The 19,443-nt window shown below is 37.5% G+C and overlaps 1 protein-coding gene across 1 annotated transcript in view; it reads left to right on the plus strand.

Moving 5' to 3' along the window:
• Window positions 1–19,443, plus strand: part of STXBP5L (syntaxin binding protein 5L) — a 356,600-nt gene that overhangs the window by 218,007 nt on the left and 119,150 nt on the right. Inside the window, exons 17-18 of the mRNA XM_081302277.1 lie at window positions 1,378–1,550; window positions 5,553–5,678. Of these exons, the coding sequence (XP_081158403.1) occupies window positions 1,378–1,550; window positions 5,553–5,678 (299 nt within the window). The remainder of the gene's footprint in view (window positions 1–1,377; window positions 1,551–5,552; window positions 5,679–19,443) is intronic.

Raw genomic sequence — 19,443 nt, forward strand, 5'->3', positions numbered from 1 at the left:
TTTACAATGTCGAGGTAAGTTCCTGTTATCCCTAGTTTTTCTAATGTTTTGAACATAAAGGGATGCTGTACTTTGTCAAATGCTTTTTCTGCGTCTATCGAGATGATCATATGGTTCTTATCTTTAAGTCTATTGATGTGGTGAATAACATTTATTGATTTCCGTATATTGAACCATCCTTGCATCCCAGGGATGAATCCTACTTGATCATGGTGTACAATTTTTTTGATGTGCCTTTGTATCCGATTCGCCAGAATTTTATTGAGGATTTTTGCATCTAGGTTCCATCAGAGATATTGGTCTGTAGTTTTCTTTCTTTGAGGTATCTTTGGTTTCGGAATCAGGGTGATGTTGGCCTCATAGAATGAATTTGGTAGAGCTCCCTCTTTTTCTATTTCCTGAAATAACTTGAAAAGTATTGGTATTAATTCTTCTTTAAAGGTTTTACAAAACCTTTAAAGAAGGGTCTCATACTTATAGGCAAACACTCTACCACTAAGCTTCATCTCTAACCCTTAATATCAGTTTTAATTAAAGCATTTAATGCAATCATAAGTACTATTTTAAAATAATTTAGTTTTTAAAAATGTTTTTTGATTACCTATAAAAATCATCATTATGTAATTAGGATCAAGCTAATGAAATTAAACAAGTAAAAGCTATAGTAATGAAACAAATATAAAAAATGTGGAATAGGGGTGGGAGGGAAAGGGAGAGAGAAGGGGAATAGCAAGGATAGTGGAAGGAGACAGTCATCATTATACAAAATTCATGTATGAAGATGTGAATTTGGTGTCAACATACCTTATATACAGAGATTTGATAAATTGTGGTATAAAGGTGTATTAAGAATTGTAATGCAAAAAATATTATAAATGTAATGCACTCCACTATTGTCATGTTGGTACAAAATAAATAAATAAATGTTTAAAATTTTTAAAAAATGTGGAATTTCTTTTGGAAAACTTTTACTGAATTAGTCAGAGACAAATATATCTGAACCCATACACACAAATGTACATACAGTTTAATTTCTTTCATTGGACTAATCATGATGACTTTCTCATTTATTGTTCATATATTGAAATACAGTTTATAGTTTATCTTTAGAAATATTTATTATAGAAAAACTTTATCTCCACTGGCAGGGTATTTTTCTTATAATTCTGGAGGATAAAAATTACTTTTCCGTGACTGTCATTGAGTTTTCCGTATAATCCACTACTTAATTCAGTTTGAGATACCTGTCAACTTTACTGTAAGTTGAAATTGAACATATTAATCTGAAAAATGGTAAATAATTACTAACAGCTATCAAATATATTAATGTGATTATTATTTTGATGTAGGTTAAACTAAAACTTGATTTTTATTAAGTCATTAGAGGTACGACTTCAGTATGATGTGGAAGATATTATTACTCCTGAACCAGAAACAAGTCCTCCATTTCCAGATCTCTCAACCCAGCTTCCTCCTTCAAGGAGTCTTTCAGGGAGCACTAACACTGTGGCTAGCGAAGGAGTCACAAAGGACAGTATCCCATGCCTCAAGTAAGAGTTTTAAATTGTAAGGGTTTAAAATTTTTAATTTTAACAGTACTTTACATATAAATCATATAATTCTTGAAAACTGTGGCAAATAAATTCACTGTTCTCTCTTAAGTTGTTGTCAAGTGATTTTCAATCCACCAAAGGGGGTACCCTGGTCTCTTCTTTAACTCCATGAAAAGGGCACAGTATTTTCATCCTTCATTTACTTATTTAATACATTTCTGTATATACCAGAAAGATCCTAATGAAAACATGGCTTTGATGGAATAGGAAGTTTGGCATGGCAAAAATTGTACACTTGCTTGGTACTTTTCAGTTGCAAAAATAAGTTTATGAATTTTTTTAACCTTCCTAGAATAAAAAGAAAACCAAGCTTACTATTTACTCTTAGAAAATATATTATAAAATGTCTCTCATGATTGCTACCATATTGTATAATATTTCTTTTCTATAACTGTTGCTATTATTCAATATATTTTAACAAAGTTTAGCATCATTATCAAATAAAACCTAGTTAATAAATTCTATAATAATATTTATCTTAATTGTTGTACTTTTTAGTATAAGGTATAAAGTATTACAGGTATAAAGGAATCATAAAGGACAGTATCCCATGACTTAAGTATTACTGCTTCTCTACTGTCAAAACAAATGTTTCTAGTATTAATTGAATGAAGAATTAAGCCAAAATAAGGAATTTCTCTAAGCCCCATATGAAAATATACATGTCTTTTCATTGAAAAACTTTAGATATCTAGTTTCCTCATTTCTTATGAAAACAGAAAATTTAGAGATAAGATTTTAGGAATAAACTCTATGCAGTTAGTAGTAATTCTTAATTTTTCTCCCCAAATTTTTCTTATGATGTTAAAAAAAAACTAATGAGTGGGGGGACAAAAAACTTTCATAATGTTATGAATTTATATATTTAATTTTCCCTTTATATCACTTTGCTTATTTGGTTTCTTTAAAAATTAAAACTGGAAAGAGAACACAAAAGTACAAGAAAGCACTGTAGATCTATTTGTTAAATTAGAAGATTTTCATGAAAGCATGAGTCTTTTAATTTCCAAAACCTTTTTTAAAAATTTTTTCAATGTTGATAAGAGACTAAAACCAATAAAATCAACAAACATAGTGGAGATGATGTGAGCAATAACAATTGTTGAAGTGTAATAGAAGGATTGATTTGTAAAATAGTAAAGAAAATCTTAAGGATAATAAAGAGAATCAAAGTGGGAAAATTAGCATAATCCTATGTTGTGCTTAGGGTCTAAGAACCATGAAGCATAACTGATGCAAGTAGTATTATTAAGTGAATTTCATTCTGAGTGGGTTTATAAATTGTATATGATCCACACTTTGTTAAAGTGTACATTGGCGTTCATCCCTAAGTCCCTTTCCTTTGCTGAATTTAGTCTGCCATATGTATTAGCTAATTAAAAAGTATTTCAATCATCAACTCTTAATTTTTAGCAACATTACAATTCTTATCAATATATTCATGCTTATGCAATAATTTGACTTTTAAAAAAATTTCACCTATGTTACTCTGTATGTGACTCTAGTCACATATGTCTTGTTAAGAGGTTGAGATTTAAAGAAAAACTTGAAGTAAGGGAATTAGCCAAAGAATATATAGACAAAGAATGTTACAGGCAGAAAAAAACAGCTAGAGTAAAGGCCTTAAAGTGCTTGGCGTGTTCAAGGAAAAATAAAGAGGTCAGTGTAGTTAGGGGTATGGGAAAGTGCGGGTAGTAGGAGACGAAGTCAGATTGGCCAATCATAGGCCATTTTAGGACCTTGACTTTTATTCTAAATGGAGAATAAGAGTCTTTGTAGTTTTTGACTGACATGATCAGGTTTAAATATTAAATATTTAATTGGGAGATGGAGGGAATGGTAAAAGCTATGAGATCAGTTAGGTGACTGTTGCTCTAAACTAATTAGAAATAAAGTTAGACGGGTGTGGTGGCAAATGCCTGTAATCCCAGTTGCTCAGGAGGCTGAGGCAGGAGGATTGCAAGTTCAAAGCCAGCCTCAGCAAAATCCAGGTGCTAAGCAATTTAGTGATTGCTGTCTCTAAATAAAATACAAAATAGGGATGGGCATATGGCTCAGTGGTTGAGTGCCCCTGAGTTCAATCCCCAGTACCAAAAGGAAAAAAGAGAGAGAGAGAAAGTTAAAGGCTGCCCTATTTAACAAATAAAATGCTAGCTACCCATTGAAATTTAAAGTTTGTATAGATAATAAGTATTTTTTGGTATCACTATATCCCTGTTTTAGTCAGTTTTTCACTGCCGTGACCAAAAGATCTTACAAGAACAATTAGAGAAGGAAGAGTTTATTTTAGGGCTCATGGTTTTTGAGATTTCAGTCCATAGATGGCCAACTTTATTCTTTGAAGCCTGAGGTGAGGCAGAACATCATGGCAGAAGTATATGGTAGAGGAAAGCAACTGGAGACATGGTATCAGGAAGCAGAGAGAGAAACTCCCTTCACCAAGGACAAAATATACATTACAAAGATATACCACCAGGGCTGGAGTTGTGGCTCAGTGGCAGAGCACTTCCTGGCTTGTGAGGCCCTGGGTTCATCCTCAGCACTGCATATAAATAAATAAAGTAAAAGATCCATTGACAACTAAAAGATATACTCCCAATGACCTGTCTCCTCCAGCCTTACCTTACTTTCCTACAATTACCACCCAGTTTAATCCCTATCAGGGGATTGAATTATTGATTAGGTTAAAGCTCTCATCACCCAATCATTTCACCTCTAAACTGTTTTGCATTATCTCACACATGAGCTTTTGGGGAACATCTCATATCCAAACCATAACAATCCTCAATGTTGCAATGGATATACTTGTAAAAAGCTATTTATTGTTTATTTGAAATTTAAATTTAAATAGACATCCTATATATTTATTTAGCAGCTGTAATAGTATGGAAGCAATTGAAGAATAAAAATTTTCAGATTCTGCCTGGTGTGGTGGTGCATGCCTGTAATCCCAGTGGCTCCGGAGGCTGAGACCAGAGAATCTTGAGTTCAAAGCCAGCCTCAGCAATATCGAGGCACTAAGCAACTCAGTGAGACCTTATCCCCAAATAAAATACAAAATAAGGCTAGGGATATGGTTCAGTGGTCAGTGGTTGAGTGCCCCTGAATTCAATTACCAGTACCCCACCCCCAAAAAATGTTATCAGGTTCTAGATACATTTTGAAGGTAGCATCAGTAGCATTTGATAATTGATTGGGTGTTAAGTATAAGAGAGAAATAGTAGTGAATAATTTTAATAAAATTACTATCAATTGGATTAGGGAGTGTAGGTTTAGCAGAAAAGAGCAGGAATTCAGGTGCTAGATGATTAAAACATTAGTTGGGTGGTAGTTTAATGGTCATTCTTTTTATTATTATACTTTACAATTTACACGTGTAACAATTATTACATAGAAAATAATTATATAATAAAATAATTAAAAGGAAGTGATAAAGAACAGTTAAAGTTGCGGGCCTGACTGAGCATAAGGTTAACCATTAAGTTCCAAGTGTTGAATTTTGCAAATATTTCAAGACAATTGATATAGCTACATTAAAATGGGTTGAAAGTCATAATCAAGAGTTGAAGTTCTTTATATATGTTTTAAAATATATTTGAAGTATATTTTTTTTCTAATGCACCAGTCTTTCACCTATTATTTTTCTCAAGGGACTAGACCTCTAAAAACATAATTATTTCAGTGTTTACTATTCCAGTATTTTTTTTATAGTTGTTCCACATCTGGGACAATGGAACAAAATGTGTTAAAGAAGTGACTAGCAATCATAAGAGACTTGGTAGAGTATGAGAAAGTTAGAAAATAATGTCCATATTCATGATGTGCCCAGTGGCTGTATTAAATATTTCTGTAGGATGATTCAGTTAAATTCTCAAGATAAACATGGGTATGCTTACTTAAACTGTATGTGATAGAATTATTTTTTTCTCTTTCATATAGCGTTAAGACACGACCAGTTCGAATGCCTCCAGGATATCAAGCAGAACTTGTTATTCAGTTGGTGTGGGTAGATGGTGAGCCTCCTCAACAGATTACTAGTCTTGCTGTAAACTCAGCATATGGAATGTAAGTAATTAAACTTTCTTTCTGATTAGTATTATTTAATTTTTACATTTTACATGTTTCTTTTAAAATATTTAAGTGAGGTCTTTAAAATTAGAATCCCTACCCTCATTTTCATTAGATTGAATGTAGGATGAGAAAAATAATAATTCAAACTTAAAATATTTATTCTATTTGATGTCAAACTTGGGGTAGTGTGCCCACTTCTGATATCATTAGAAGGTTGTTAGGGTAGTACTACAATTGTACTTTTTTGTTTGATTGATTTTATATTTTCTGTATCTTCTCTCCTTGGATTTCCTTTTCTTTTGACTTGGCTTTTAGAGATCACTAATTCTCTCTCCAATTAATATAATGGTAGATCCACCATGAAGTTTAATTTCAATTATTTTATTTTTCTGTTTTAGACTATCCATTTGGGTCTTTTAAAGCTTTCAGTTCTTTTCCTAAATTGCCTCTCTTGTTTACTTCTTTGAACATGTTGAATGCAGTTATTTTAAATATGTGTTTGATAGCTGAATATTTGATAATTATAAGTATTATCTTGGTTTATGGTACATTATATTGTATTCATATGTGCCAGATTTTTTTTAAATATGTATTTTTTAATTGAGACATGCAAATTATAATTTGGGTTTAGAAACTCAAATGATGTTACCACCCTCCAGAAAGTCTTTACCTTTCTTCTGGAGATCTACACTAGGAGAAAGGCTGAGAATTGCATAATCCAACCAGATGTCAGATCTTTGGATTTTATTCTGTTAAAAGTCTACTTTAATTCCTTATTCCTAGGTCATAGCCCTCCACAAAGGTTGCATCAAACTATACTCCCACCAGCACTGTTTGAGAATGCTTGTTTTCCCACAACCTTTCTAACAATAGTGTTAATCAAACTTTTGATCCCTGTCAATTTGTTCAGTAAAAATTGATGTGCCATTATACTAGTAGAATTTTCTTGTGTCTTCAGTGAAATTGAACAGCTTTTATGTACTGTGACATTTCTATTCTTTGTCCATTTTCCTGCAGAATTGTTGACCTTTCTTGTAAAGATTTGTAAAAGCTATTAATATATTAGAGGTATTACCTACCTTTGTCATGTAATTCGAAAAGACTTTTTTTCTGCTTTTGTTTGCTGTAAGACTTTGTTTAGGATGATGTTTTCACATGGATAACTTTTTGTGATAAAATCCCCCCCAAAAAAATTCAATGTTCATTAGCCTATATAGACTGTATTACATAAATTCAATTGAATTTTATGGAAATGAAAATGAATGAATTATATTTATGCAACAATTATTTTTAAATGTCAAATATATTTATTATAACATGTGAATCCATCAAAAGACTTTTTTTAAAGAGAGAGTGAGAGAGAGAGTGAGAATTTTTTTTTAATATTTATTTTTAGTTTTCGGCGGACACAACATCTTGTTTGTATGTGGTGCTGAGGATCGAACCCGGGCCGCACGCATGCCAGGCGAGCGCACTACCACTTGAGCCACATCCCCAGCCCCATCAAAAGACTTTTGAACTTTGGTTTTAATACTTTATAGTCCCACCAACAGTTCTTCATCTTAAGAATTCAATTGTCAGGATGGGGGGAAGAAATGTATGAGACAGGGCTGGTTGTTTTCTATTTGTCTTTAAAATGCTTTTATTAGTGAATTATAGTTACATGTAATAATATGATATAATCAGATGTGTATGGAATTTAATTTGCTCCATTTCAGTCTCTGGTACTTCTTCTTTCCCCCACACCCCTCGTTCCCCTTCTCTATCTTCCTTCTATATCTTTATTTGTAATTAGTTTATTATAGATACTCATAAAGGTGAAATTCACTGTGGCATATTTGTACATGCACCTAGCATAATTTTGTTGAATTCATTCTGCATATCCTCTACTTTCCCAACCCTTCTCCCTCCCCACAATCTCCTTCTTATACTCCATTGATATTGTTTCTCTGTATTTATGATATCTGACCCCCCCTCCGTTCTTTTCCCTTAATTTGCTCTAGTTTCCACATGAGAGAAAACATTCAATTGATTTTCTGAGTCTGACTTATTTCTCTTTGCATGATGTTCTCCGTTTTCATCCTTTTGCCTCCAAATGCCATATTTTTTTTAATTCTTTATGGCTGAGAAAAACCCCATTGTGTATATATATCATCCTCTCTTAATCTGTTCATCTATTAATGAGCAGTTGGACTAGTCTCATAATTTGGCTATTGTGAATTGTGCTGCTATAAACCTTAGTGTGGCTATATCACTATAGAATGATGATTTTAGTTATTTTGTATAAATGCCGAGGAGTGTGATCACTGGATTATATAGCTATTCTATTCTTAGTTTTATGAGGAATTTCTGTAGTGCCTTCCAGAGTGGTTGTAATTATATGCAGTCCCACCAACAATGTATGAGTGGTACCTATTCCTCCACATCTTTGCCAGCATCTATTATTATTTGTACTCTTTTTTTATTAATTCTTTTTAATTATACATAACAGTAGAATCCATTTTGACATAATTATGAAAGCATGGACTATAATTTGTTCTAATTTAGCAATTGCCATTCTGAATGGAATGAGATGAAACCTTGGAATAGTTTGGATTTGAATTTCCCTGATTGCTAGAGCTGTTGAACTTTTTTTTTCCATTTATGTTTCTTTTGATAAATATCTGTTTAGGTCTTTTGCCCATGTATTCAATGGGTTATTTTGGGGTGATGGGGATATTAACCTCTTTGACTTTTATTTTTTATATATTTTAGATATTAATTCCATGTCAGAGGAGCAGCTGGCAAAGATTCTCTCCCATTAAGTATGCTCATACTTCATACACCTAATCATTTCCTTGGCTGTGCAGAAGCTTTTTAATTTGATGGCATCCCATTTATTGATTCTTGATTTTGTTTCTTGACTTTTAAGAGGTCTTATTAAGGAAGTCAGTGCCAGAACAGATATGAGGGAATATTGACCATATGTTTTCTTCTAGCAGTTACAAGATTTCTGCTCTAATTGTTAACCCTTTGATCCACTGTGATTGGACTTTTGTGCATGGTTAGATATAGGGATATAATTTCATTCTGTATGGACATCCAATTTTTCCAGCACCATTCTTTAAAAAGACCTGTCTCCAACATATATTTTTGACATCTTTGTTAAATATCAGATGACCATAAGTATGTGTCTTTGTCCCTGTGACTTCTATTCTATTCCCTTGGTCTTTATGCCTATTTTGATGCCAATACAATCCTGTTTTTGTCACTTTGGCTCTGTAGTATAATTTTAAATCAGGTATTATGATTAGTTCAGCATTGTTCTTTTTGCTTAGGATTGCTTTGTTATTATGGATCTCTTGTGCTTTTTAGTGAATTTTAGGACGATTTTTGAAGAATGTCTTTGGTATTTTGATGGGTATTGCATTGAATCTGTATATTGCTTTTGGCAATATGACTGTTTAAAATGATTAATTCTCTTATCCAAGCACATGGGAGGGCTTTCCATCTTCTAATGTCTTCTTCAAGTTCTTTCTTTGGTGTTCTGCAATTTTAATGGTAGAGATCTTTTACCTCCTTGATTAGATTTATTTCCAAGTATTTTTTAGGGTGTTATAAATGGGACAATTTTTTAAAAATTTCTTTCTCAGCAGAATCACTGTTGGAATATAGGAAAGCTATTGACTTATGAATGTTGATCAGGTATCCTGGTACTTTGCTATATTTATTTATCGGCTCTAGAGATGTCCTGGTAGAGTCTTTCAGATATAGGATCAAGGATTGCAAACAGTTAATTTGATTTTTTTCTATTCATATCCCTATAACTTCCTTCTCTTGCCTGATTGCTCTGTCTAGAGTTTCAAAAAAGACTGTTAAATAGAAGTGGTGACAGTGGACATTCTTGCATTTTTCTTGATTTAAGAGGAAATGTTGGGGGGTCCCAAGATGGCCGCGAATAGAGTGCATCACACCCCGTGTACCGTGCCACTGCGCGGGTGAATAACAAGTTAGAACGACAAAAAACTATCTTGTTAGGAACTTACAGCAAAATGGGGGTGCACCAAAACCTAGAGGAAGGATTTCCAGCACCGAGGTCCAGTAATTGAGTCTCATACGCAAGCCAACTGTGCGACCAGAGATCCGGGCTGACTGATCTGTGCTGCCCGCCCTGCGGCTACAGACAGCAGGGAGCCGCTGAGAAGTGACCAGCAAGCAGGGAGATTGCTGCAGATTCTGTGGAATCCTGCCGCCTGAGCACTCACGGAGCCCCGGGCTGAGTTCGGGATTTCAGACGGGGAAGGAAGCGGGACAGTTCTATCCCCCACAACGGAAACTCCACCAAGGAAACCAGTGGCCACCATCTTGGAGAGCTGAAGTAACCACCGCCACTCTCTGACAGATTGCAACAATAAAACAGGTGCGTCTTACTCAGCTCATCTCCCATACAGCGGGGAGGGATTATCAGAGCAAGCCTGCATAAAGATGGGGAAAACTAGAGACACCCGACCTTCAACTCCCCCTCCCATCAGCGGGGAAAACGAAACCTGTATTGCCAGCGTGGGGGTAGGGGCAAGCAGAAAAAATCAAAACAATAGAGTGCCGGGGGAGGGGGGTTTCTCAATAGCTACCCTCCACGCCCAACAAACGGCAGGCCCAGAGTACAGTTTGAACTGCCGAGAGGCATCATTCAGGGGAAATCTGTTCTAGCAGGAGAAACCAGGACTAGCAGGAGAAACCAGGGGACTAGAGGCCAGGCCCGCGCGGCTGGGCAGCTAGAGATTTCCCGCCCACCAGCAACAGCCGGCCCATTGCCCCTGCGACTGGGTGGCTGGAGACCCCACGCCCGCTTGCAACAGCCAGCCCATTGGCCCTGCGACTGGGCGGCTAGAGATCACCTGCCCACCAGTGACAGCCGGCCCATTGCCCCTGCAACTGAGTGGCTGGAGACCACATGCCCACGGGCCACCAATCGCCTGCCGGCTGCCCGCGCGACTAGTCGGCTAGAGATCGCCCGCCCACCAGCGACAGCCGGCCCGTTGCCGCGCGACTGGGCAGCTGGGGACCGCCCACCCGCCTGCGACAGCCGGCCCATTGCCCCAGCGACTGGGCGACTAGAGATCGCCCGCCCGCCGGCGACAGCCAGCACCCTGCCCATGCGACAAGGCGGCTGAAGACCGCACGCCAACTGGCGACCGATCATCTGCCCGCTGTCCGCGCGACTGGGCGTCTGGAGACCGCCTGCCAGCCGGCGACCAATCGCCCACCGGCTGCCAGCGCGACTGGGCAGCTGGAGACCGCCCGGCCGCCGGCGTCCAGGAGCTAAAACCAACCAGAGACAGTCCAGTCCCACCCCCCCATTCGGACACCCTGGCAAAGAGCCTGGGGCCCGCCATAGCAGAGAGGTGACGTCACTGGAGCTCGGCCGTCGGAATTCCTTCCCAGTGGAATCCACTTTAGCAGGCATAGTCTACCAACACAAAGGAGAGACAACAGAGATATAAAAAACCAAAACAAATTTATAGAAGAGAGCAGAAACACAACAATCAAATAGAGCTGGAAAGTAGCGTGAACATCATGAAAAAACAAGGGAAAAAAGGAGTACAAACAATGCAGGACAAATTAAATCTACAGGAGGACCTAGAAGCATCAGAAACAGGGATAGGGAAAGAATTCAAGGCATACCTAACTCAGATGGAAAGGAATATTAGAGAAGACATGAGACAGCAAGTCCAAGCAATAAAAGTATATTTTGAAAATGAATTAAACAAACAAATTCAAATGGCAAAGAACGAGCTTTACCAGGAGATAGAGATCTTAAAAAAATCAAACAGTAATCCTAGAAATGCAGGAAACTATAAACCAAATTAAAAACTCAAACGAGAATATTACAAATAGACTAGATCAAGTAGAAGTCAGAACATCAGATAATGAAGACAAAAGTTTATCAACTTGAAAAGAATATAGTCAACACAGAAAAGATGCTTAAATCCCATGAGAAATCTATTCAAGAGATATGGGATGTCATAAAAAAGACAAATTTGAGAGTCATCGGGATAAAAGAAGGCATAGAGAATCAAACCAAAGGAATGGACAACCTATTAAATGAAATAATTCTAGAAAACTTCCCAGAGATGAAAGATGGAATGGATTGCCAAATCCTGGAAGCCTACAGGACCCCAAACATTCAAAACCGTAATAGACCAACTCCAAGACATATAATCATGAAGATAGCCAACATACAGAACAAGGAGAGAATATTAAAAGCTACGAGAGAAAGGAGGCAGATTACATTCAGGGGTAAACCAATTAGGTTAACGACTGATTTTTATCACAGATTTTGAAAGCGAGAAGATCCTGGAGCAATGTATTTCAAATGCTGAAAAATAATGGATTCCAACCAAGAATACTGTATCCAGCAAAATTAAGCCTCAGATTTGACAATGAAATTAAAATCTTTCATGATAAACAAAAGCTAAAAGAATTCGCAGCCAGAAAACCAGCACTGCAAAGCATTTTGAGCAAAATACTACAAGAAGAGGAATTGAAAAATAGTGCCCAAAACTAACAGCAGGAGGTATCTCAGTAAAGGGGGAGGAAAATAACCAAAAAGGAAAAACTAGCCAAACTAAAATAAATAAATAAATAAATAAATAAACATGACTGGAAATACAAATCATATCTCAATTGTAACCTTAAATGTTAATGGCCTAAACTCACCAATCAAGAGACATAGGCTAGTTACCTGGATCAAAAAAAAAACAAATCCAACAATATGCTGCCTTCAGGAGACTCATATGATAGGAAAAGACATACACAGGCTGAAGGTAAAAGGTTGGGAAAAAATCATATCACTCACATGGCCCTCGGAAGCAAGCAGGAGTGGCCATACTCATATCGAATAAAATCAACTTCAAACCTAAGTTAATCAAAAGGGTTGAAGAAGGACACTATATACTGTTAAAAGGAACCATCCACCAACAAGACATAACAATTATCAATTTGTATGCACCAAACAATGGAGCTGCAACGTTCATAAAACAAACTCTCCTCAAGTTCAAGAGTCAAATAGACTACAACACAATAATTATGGGTGACTTCAACACACCGCTCTCACCATTAGATCCTCTAGACAAAAGCTGAATAAAGAAACTGTTGAACTCAATAGCACAATCAATAACCTAGACTTAACTGACATATATAGAATATATCAACCATCATCAAGTGGATACATGTTCTTCTAAGCAGAACATGGGCCTACTCAAAGATAGACTATATATTATGCCATAAGGCAACTCTTAGTAAATATAAAGGCGTGGAGATAATACCATGCACCATATTTGATCATAATGGAATGAAACTGGAAATCAATGATAAAAGAAGGAAGGAAAAATCCTACATCACATGGAAAATGAACAATATGTTACTGAATGATCAATGGGTTACAGAAGACATAAAGGAGGAGATAAAAAAATTCTTAGAGACAAATGACAATACAGACATAACATACGGGAATCGATGGGACACAATGAAAGCAGTTTTAAGAGGGAAATTCATATCTTGGAGGTCTTTCCTCAAAAAAAGAAAATACCAACAAATAAATGAACTCACACTACACCTCAAAAACCTAGAAAAGGAAGAGCAAAACAACAGGAAATGTAGTAGAAGACAAGAAATAATTAAAATTAGAGCAGAAATCAACAAAATTGAAACAAAAAAAACCATTGAAAAAATTGAAAAAACTAAAAGTTGATTCTTTGAAAAAATAAATAAGATCGACAGGCCCTTAGCCATGCTAATGAAGAGAAGAAGAGAGAGAACTCAAATTACTAACATACGGGATGAAAAAGGCAATATCACAACAGACACTACAGAAATACAGAATGTAATTAGAAAGTATTTTGAAACCCTATATTCCAATAAAATAGAAGATAGTGAAGATATTGATAAATTTCTTAAGTCATACGATCTGCCCAGATTGAGTCAGGAAGACACACACAATTTAAACAGACCAATAACAAAGGAAGAAATTGAAGAAGCCATCAAAAGATTACCAACCAAGAAAAGCCCTGGACCGGAAGTGGGTATACAGCGGAGTTTTACAAAACCTTCAAAGAAGAATTAATACCAATACTTTTCAAGCTATTTCAAGAAATAGAAAAAGAAGGAGCTCTTCCAAATTCATTCTATGAGGCCAACATCACTTTGATCCCAAAACCAGACAAAGATACTTCAAAGAAAGAAAACTACAGACCAATATCTCTAATGAACTTGGATGCAAAAATTCTCAATAAAATCCTGGCGAATCGAATAGAAAAGCATATAAAAAAAATTGTGCACCATGATCAAGTAGGATTCATCCCTGGGATGCAAGGCTGGTTCATTATACGGAAATCAATAAATACTATTCACCACATCAATAGACTTAAAGACAAGAACCATATGATCATCTCGATAGATGCAGAAAAAGCATTTGACAAAGTACAGCATCCCTTTATGTTCAAAACACTAGAAAAACTAGGGATAACGAACTTACATCAACATTGTAAAAGCTATATATGCTAAACCTCAGGCTAGCATCATCCTAAATGGAGAAAAACTGAAGGCATTCCCTCTAAAATCTGGAACAAGACAGGGATGCCCTCTATCACCACTTCTAATCAATTTAGTTCTTGAAATACTAGCCAGAGCAATTAGACAGACAAAAGAAATTAAAGGCATAAAAATAGGAAAAGAAGAACTTAAATTATCGCTATTTGCGGATGACATGATAATATATTTAACAGACCCAAAAGGGTCTACAAAGAAACTTCTAGAGTTAATAAATGAATTCAGCAAAGTGGCAGGATGTAAAATCAACACGCATAAATCAAAGGCATTCCTGTATATCAGCAACAAAACTTCTGAAATGGAAATGAGGAAAACCACTCCATTCACAATATCCTCAAAGAAAATAAAATACTTGGGAATCAACCTAACAAAAGAGGTGAAAGATTTATACAATGAAAACTACAGAACCCTAAAGAGCGAGATAGAAGAAGATCTCAGAAGATGGAAAAATGTACCCTGTTCATGGATAGGCAGAACTAACATCAAAATGGCAATATTACCCAATGTTCTCTACAGGTTTAATGCGATGCCAATTAAAATCCCAACGGCATTTCTTGTAGAAATAGATAAAGCAATCATGAAATTCATATGGAAAAACAAAAGACCCAGAATAGCAAAAGCAATTCTAAGCAGGAAGTGTGAATCTGGAGGTATAGCGATACCAGAGTTCAAACTGTACTACAAAGCAATAGTAACAAAAACAGCGTGGTACTGGTACCAAAACAGGCAGGTGGACCAATGATACAGAATTGAGGACACAGAAACCAGTCCACAAAATTACAACTTTCTTATATTTGATAAAGGGGCTAAAAGCATGCAATGGAGTAAGGATAGCATCTTCAACAAATGGTGCTGGGAAAATTGGAAATCCATATGCAACAAAATGAAACTGAATCCCTTTCTCTCGCCATGCACAAAAGTTAACTCAAAATGGATCAAGGAGCTAGATATCAAATCAGAGACTCTCCGTCTGATAGAAGAAAAAGTTGGCTATGATCTACATACTGTGGGGTCGGGCTCCAAATTCCTTAATAGGATGCCCATAGCCCAAGAGTTAATAACAAGAATAAATAAATGGGACTTACTTAAACTAAAAAGTTTTTTCTCAGCAAGAGAAACAATAAGAGAGGTAAATAGAGAGCCTACATCCTGGGAACAAATTTTTACCCCTCACACTTCAGATAGAGCCCTAATATCCAGAATATACAAAGAACTCAAAAAATTAAACAATAAGATAACAAATAACCCAATCAACAAATGGGCCAAGGACCTGAACAGACACTTCACAGAGGAGGACATACAATCAATCAACAAGTACATGAAAAAATGCCCATCATCTCTAGCAGTCAGAGAAATGCAAATCAAAACTACCCTAAGATACCATCTCACTCCAGTAAGATTGGCAGCCATTATGAAGTCAAACAACAATAAGTGTTGGCGAGGATGTGGGGAAAAGGGTACACTTGTACACTGCTGGTGGGACTGCAAATTGGTAAGGCCAATTTGGAAAGCAGTATGGAGATACCTGGGAAAGCTGGGAATGGATCCACCATTTGACCCAGCTATCGCCCTCCTCGGACTATTCCCTGAGGATCTTAAAAGAGCATACTATAGGGATACTGCCACATCAATGATCATAACGGCACAATTCACAATAGCTAGACTGTGGAACCAACCTAGATGCCCTTCAATAGATGAATGGATAAAAAAAAATGTGGCATCTATACACAATGGAGTACTACACAGCACTAAAAAATGACAAAATCATAGAATTTGCAGGGAAATGGATGGCATTAGAGCAGATTATGCTAAGCGAAGCTAGCCAATCCTTAAAAAACAAATGCCAAATGTCTTCTTTGATATAAAGAGAGCAATTAAGAACAGAACAGGGAGGAAGAGCATGAGGAAAAGATTAACATTAAACAAAGGCGAGTGGGTGGAGAGAAAGGGAGAGAGAAGGGAAAGCATATAGAAATGGTAGGAGACCCTCAATGTTATACAAAATTACATAGAAGAGGATGTGAGGGGAAAGGGTCGGGGGGAAACAAGGGAGAGAATTGAACAACAGCAGATGAGGTAGAGAGGGATGATGGGAGGGGAGGGGAGGGAGGATAGTAGGGGATAGGAAAGGTAGCAGAATACAACAGTCACTAATATGCCATTAGGTAAAAATGTGAGTGTGTAACGGATGTGATTCTGCAATTTGTATTTGGGGTAAAAATGGGAGTTCATAACCCAATTGAGTCAAATGTATGAAAGATGATATATCATGAGCTTTGTAATGTTTTGAACAACCAATAAAAAAATATTTTAAAAAAAGAGGAAATGTTTTCACTTATTCTCTGTTCAGTATGATGTTGGCTTTGGGTTTGTCATTGACAAAGCCTCAGGTCAGTGAGGATGGGAGGCTTTGGGCATCTTCTAGCTCTGTCATCTTTATAGGGCTGGAATTCCCAGAACTGCTAATGCAGCTTCTTCTTGTCCTTAGTAGTTAGAAATGGATACCTTAAAAATATATTTGTCATATTGATAGTTCACCATTTTCGTGGAGGGCCCCAGTTGAGAATTTTTCAGAAGCTTAGAAATTTTTTAAAAGGAAAAACATCTTGGAATATTTTTCTAAACAATACATTGAGAGTGATAAATCCCCCTATGATAAAACCAGTTTCCAGACGGAAGCAGGGGCTCATTGTGTGCAGCCAGGAAATGGAAGATTTTGAATTCAACCTTGTCCTAGGGACTAGATAATTGCTGCCTGGAATTTTACAATGTGCAGAAGCTTCTGCAGGCCGGGGAGGCATAATGAGGTTTCGGGGAGTATGCCTAAGCAGGAAGCTCAGGACCAGTTGGCCAACTCCAAGCTCAGAGGGTGACAGCTCTAGCAGATATTCAGAAATGCTGGAGGAGGGAAGGAAGGCTATATAGCAGAGGAATTCCTTTGGTGCATTTTGAGTGGCTTTGTCTTGGAATGGAAAGACAGGGTTTCCCAGGCTCTTTTTCTCTATACCTGCCAGTGGGCAGAGCTAGGACTTGACAGACAGGTATTCTCCCTGTTGTTCTTAGAAACGGAAGCTGACCTTCCTCCCACCGCCAGTGTGCAAGGTGACTTTCCCTCTCCAGGTGAGAAGGAAGGACCCTTTTACTACATTATTTAGGCAGAAAAGGCTAATCCCCTTCATGCTGAGGCCCTTTCATCAAGAAGCCCTCCAACCATGGCCTCCATTCCTACAGCCACCATCCCTTTTCTACTCTTGGTCCCAAATGCCTGTTCTCCCTGAGTTCTCCTTTGGTCCACAACTTCCTGTGGCTTCTTCTTGCCTGTTAGTCACAAGCACAGCCCAGGGGTAGCGGGGTGGGGAGGATGAATATTTGGTCAGTGCAATTTCAAAATGCACAAGAGTTTATGGACAGGAATCTAGCAACCCAGAAATGACAACCATCTTCACAACTCTGAATGGAGGCAGGCCTTAGTGTACACAGTGAGTGTGAGACCTTGGCCCTGAGTGCTGCTATGCATAGGACATGAAGGAAGCCTAGTATCCACCCCACCCTCATGACCTCATGATGTGAGTGCCCGAGCATCTGTATGTCTCCCCTCATGACTTTTCAGCATTGTTTTTCTTTATGTTATTAACTGAAACATAATTTACATTACAGCACAGTGTGTAGGGCACAAGGCACAGTGTTGTGTCAGCATAGAGGATGCTGTATAGGGGTGGTGAGTGTGAAGCCCATCAATGCCCCTGCCAGATTCCTAAGGTTCCTGCTGCCCCCGTGGAAGCCACTGGCTTCTGACCATGTAGAGGATGTGTTGTCTTCAGAAGATGCCTATGTGGATACAATTCCCATCACCATACTTGTGGAACCCATGGGTGTTCTTTCCTGCCCATCCTGTTTGCTGGAATATCTTTTGGTCTGTTTTGGGCCTATTTGCATAGCCTGAGGAATCCTTGGGTGGGAATGTCCGGGTGGGGAAGAGCAGGTCAGCCTGAAGATTATCATGTTGCCAATGTCTGAGGCAGATGTGCTTCCTTTGCCAGGAGCAGAATCTGAGATCCTCAGGTCAAGTGTTTCCTGGTTGTCTCAAGATGAGCAAAGAGGAGAAAAGTAAAAGGGGGAAAACAAGAAAGAAAACTCTAAAAGTTAAGAAGAGAAGAAAAACATTTTTAGATAAAAATGTAAAAGTATTATCCCTGTTATGGCACCCCAATTGAGGTGAGGAGAGTCAATGATTGCAACCCTGCTGATCAAATCCTCTCTTTGTATTTTTGCAAGCTTTAGACCCTACAGAGAGTGCAGTCTTGTTGTCATTCACTCTCCACTTCTTTCTGTTGTCCTGCTCCCTAGGTGATTAACAGGACTGAATTGTGGTAAAGCTATCTGGAATTCCTCTTATCTACTTTGGACACTAGAATGTGCTAGTATGGAATGCAAAAATCAGTAGGCAGAGATTCTGTCTACAGTGCAGGACAAATATTGTTATTGTGGCACATTAACAAGCTAAGTCAGAATGCTTAGCTCACCAAGTAAAAATTCTGTCTGGAACTTTTTGACCTACATGTTGTAAGGACAGGGAAAATGGCAGCACATCCCTGGATACCTCTATAGGTAGTGAGAGGCTGTGGATCTGATGGGAGGCAGGGTGTTTCATACATACAGTCACTGCCAACCTTATCAGTATTCTCAAACTTGATTCTCACAAAAATTCACATGGGACTTGTCACTCCCTGAGACTGTTAGCAGATTTCCTGAACCACCAATTTAGCATCTTTTGCTCCCCTCCATGTTGTTGTTTTCCTGTGGCATAGAATTTTCAATGGGTTTGTGTCAATGTCTCTCCTTTGGATCGTAATGTCTCATAAGCAGCCACCACTGCAGTCAGTGCAGTGAAATTGTCAGAGTCCAGAGTCTCAGAGATAAGAAAATTCTTGGGCTTCTAATCCTCAGAGCAGTCAACTCAGACAATAGGACCCTTCTCAAGTTGGTTCCTGATTATAGTTTCATGAGAACATTCTGGGAAGTTTAGAGAACTTCTCCAGAGCCAGGTTGCTGTGCAGTTCCCACGTCTCTTACTTATTTGCACCTTGTCTGCAAGATGCCAAATTCTGTACTAGTGGAGTTCTCTAGGACCCTCCTTCTTTCATAGAGTTTTTCCCCCTCCCCCAGCCTT

Source organism: Spermophilus citellus (genome assembly GCF_964194105.1).
Source record: "Spermophilus citellus genome assembly, chromosome: 7".
Classification (NCBI taxonomy): domain Eukaryota; kingdom Metazoa; phylum Chordata; class Mammalia; order Rodentia; family Sciuridae; genus Spermophilus; species Spermophilus citellus.